General features: G+C 47.9%; 1 protein-coding gene across 1 annotated transcript in view; it reads right to left on the reverse strand.

Moving 5' to 3' along the window:
• Nucleotides 1–805: 805 nt before the first annotated feature.
• LOC125034286 overlaps nucleotides 806–2,500 on the reverse strand; it is an 8,234-nt gene continuing 6,539 nt past the window's right edge. Inside the window, exons 3-4 of the mRNA XM_047626040.1 lie at nucleotides 2,488–2,500; nucleotides 806–2,264 (exon numbers count right to left, since the gene is read on the reverse strand). The exon at nucleotides 2,488–2,500 is cut by the window's right edge and continues 219 nt beyond it. Of these exons, the coding sequence (XP_047481996.1) occupies nucleotides 1,144–2,264; nucleotides 2,488–2,500 (1,134 nt within the window). The 3' untranslated portion in view covers nucleotides 806–1,143. The remainder of the gene's footprint in view (nucleotides 2,265–2,487) is intronic.

The following is a 2,500-nucleotide window of genomic DNA, read 5'->3' on the forward strand; positions in this document are numbered from 1 at the left end:
GTGGTGTGTGTATATATATACATATATATATATATATATATATATATATATATATATATATATATATATATGTGTGTGTGTGTGTGTGTGTGTGTGTGTGTGTGTATACATATATATATATATATATATATATATATATATATATATATATATATGTACATGTATATCCATAAACATACAAACAGCCGCGTGGTCTATGTCTAATGGCTTACACAAATCGTTCTTATGTACACGGTATAGTTTGTGTGTGTGTGTGTGTGTGTGTGTGTGTGTGTGTGAGAGAGAGAGAGAGCGAGAGAGAGTGTGTGTGTGTTAGTGTGAGAGAGAGAGTGTGTGTGTGTGTGGGTGTATGTGTGTGTGTGTGTGTGTGTGTGTGTGTATGTGTGTGTGTGTGTGTGTGTGTGTATGTGTGTGTGTGTGTGTGTGTGTGTGTGTTTACATAAAATAAAGCAGTGATAATTCCAATAATTAATGTTAATAATAACATGAGAATATTGACGAAGATATCATTACGGAAAGCAAAAGCAATGGTATTAGTGATGTTGACGATTATGACGATGGTGATCGTGATATTGACGGTTATTATAAAATAATGATAACGATGACGTCATGATGATGGTGATACTGGTAACATAGATGATACTAATGGTTATGATAATAATCACAAAGGTGGCAGTAGTAGTAATCAGTAGTAATAATTGTCATAATAATGATAATAATAATAATAGCCATAACTATAATGATAATAATAATAATAATAATGATAATAACGATAACTTTTGTGATACAATAATAAAAACAACATGATGATATGATAATAATACCAACATGATAATGAATATTGATAATGATGATGATAATAATAATAATAATAGAAATAATGATAATAAAAATAGCAAAAAGGATAAGATGATAATAATGATAGTGATGACCTTGGGAGAGACCAATCAGAAGCGATCATGTTGGTGCATTATTTACGACGAAACTCCAATTAATTGTTTTGAAGTAAGGAATATGATAAAATAATAACACCTTCCTCCCCCCCCCCCCCCTCCCTCTCTTTCTCTCTTCTCTCTCAAGCATCTTACTTTTTCTCTATGCCTTCGGATTCCCGACCCGAGGATTCCGGCGTCGCAGCCGAGCCTAAACGGCCTTCATGACCATGTAGTCATTATCTACGGCGCCCTTGGGCTTGGCCGCGGCGCCCTCACAACTGCCCTTCAGCTTCGTGTTCCCAGAGTCCTTTTTGTCCCTCAGAAGCGTCGTGGGCGGAGGCACGGGCGGGGGCGCGCAGCTCAGAGCCAGGAAGGGCGCGTCCTCGTAAATGGGATCCTGCAGCTGGCTCAGGGCGATGGGCGGCGTCCGTCGCTCGTGCCCGGGGCGGCGCCTCTTGGCCCGGACGAGAAGGCACGCCAGGATCACCACGATCACCAGCGCCACCATGGAGATGCCCACGAAGCTGTAAAGCCCCAGGTGGAGGATGGGAGGGACATCCTGCACCTGAGGCGACCCGAGGGGCGGGAGGGTGAGGAAGTCCTCCTCCTCGGAGTGCGCCCACTCGGGCAGGTTGTAGGGCACGCAGCTCGGGTCCAGCACCGTCTCCAGGAGCCACCTGGCCAGGTCCCGCCCCGAGAAGTCGTCCTGCGTCGCCGTCGTTGTTCCGTTCGCGTCCGTCACGACCTTCTCCCGCTCGAGCGGCAGCGGCACGGGCGACGACACGAGGATGTGGTTGGAGACGATGTGGTTGTTGAAGTAGGAGCAGGGGAAGGCCTGCAGCGCCGAGGGGCGGGCCGCCACCGTGCTGTTGATGATGGTCAGCTTGCTGCCGCGGAGCACCAGCGAGCCGGACTGCAGGTCCGACACCGTGGAGTTGCTGATGGACAGCTGGGCGTGGCCTGAGAGGTCCACCCCGCCCACTGCCACGCTGCCAATGGTGACGTTGGTGAGCTCCACTTCCTTGACCTCGGAGGAGTCGAAGGCGAAGGCGCCGGGGCCGAGAAATCCTATGTCCGAGTCCTGCACACGGACGGCCACCTTCTTGGGTCCTCCGAGTGAGAGGCTGCCGTTCTCGCCCGCCGCAGGTCCCTGGAAGAGACCCACGCGGGAGGACTCGAGGGTGAAGTACTTTAGGGTACCCACGCCACGGAAGAGGCCGGGGGGCATCACGCCCACGGAGCTCTGCTGCAGCCTCAGCCCCGCCTCCTGCTTGCCTCGGAAGATACCAGAAGGAAGGTGGTTCAGCGTGCTGCTGATCACGCCAATCCCTGGAACGAGAGTGTGAATTAAAAAAAAAAAAAAGCAAAAACTACAAAAACGCATTAACGGAAAAATAAATAAAATAAAAACAGCGATCAAAGAACTGAAAGACAAAGCAGATAAACAAAAAAGAGCAGGAGAAGCAAACCAAATCGATTAATCACGAAATAAAGAGCAGCCGAACGAAAACGCAAAAAATAAAGTGACGATCGAAACCGAAGCTTCACGAACCTGCGAAAACGTG

This window comes from Penaeus chinensis, chromosome 17 (assembly GCF_019202785.1).
Source record: "Penaeus chinensis breed Huanghai No. 1 chromosome 17, ASM1920278v2, whole genome shotgun sequence".
Classification (NCBI taxonomy): domain Eukaryota; kingdom Metazoa; phylum Arthropoda; class Malacostraca; order Decapoda; family Penaeidae; genus Penaeus; species Penaeus chinensis.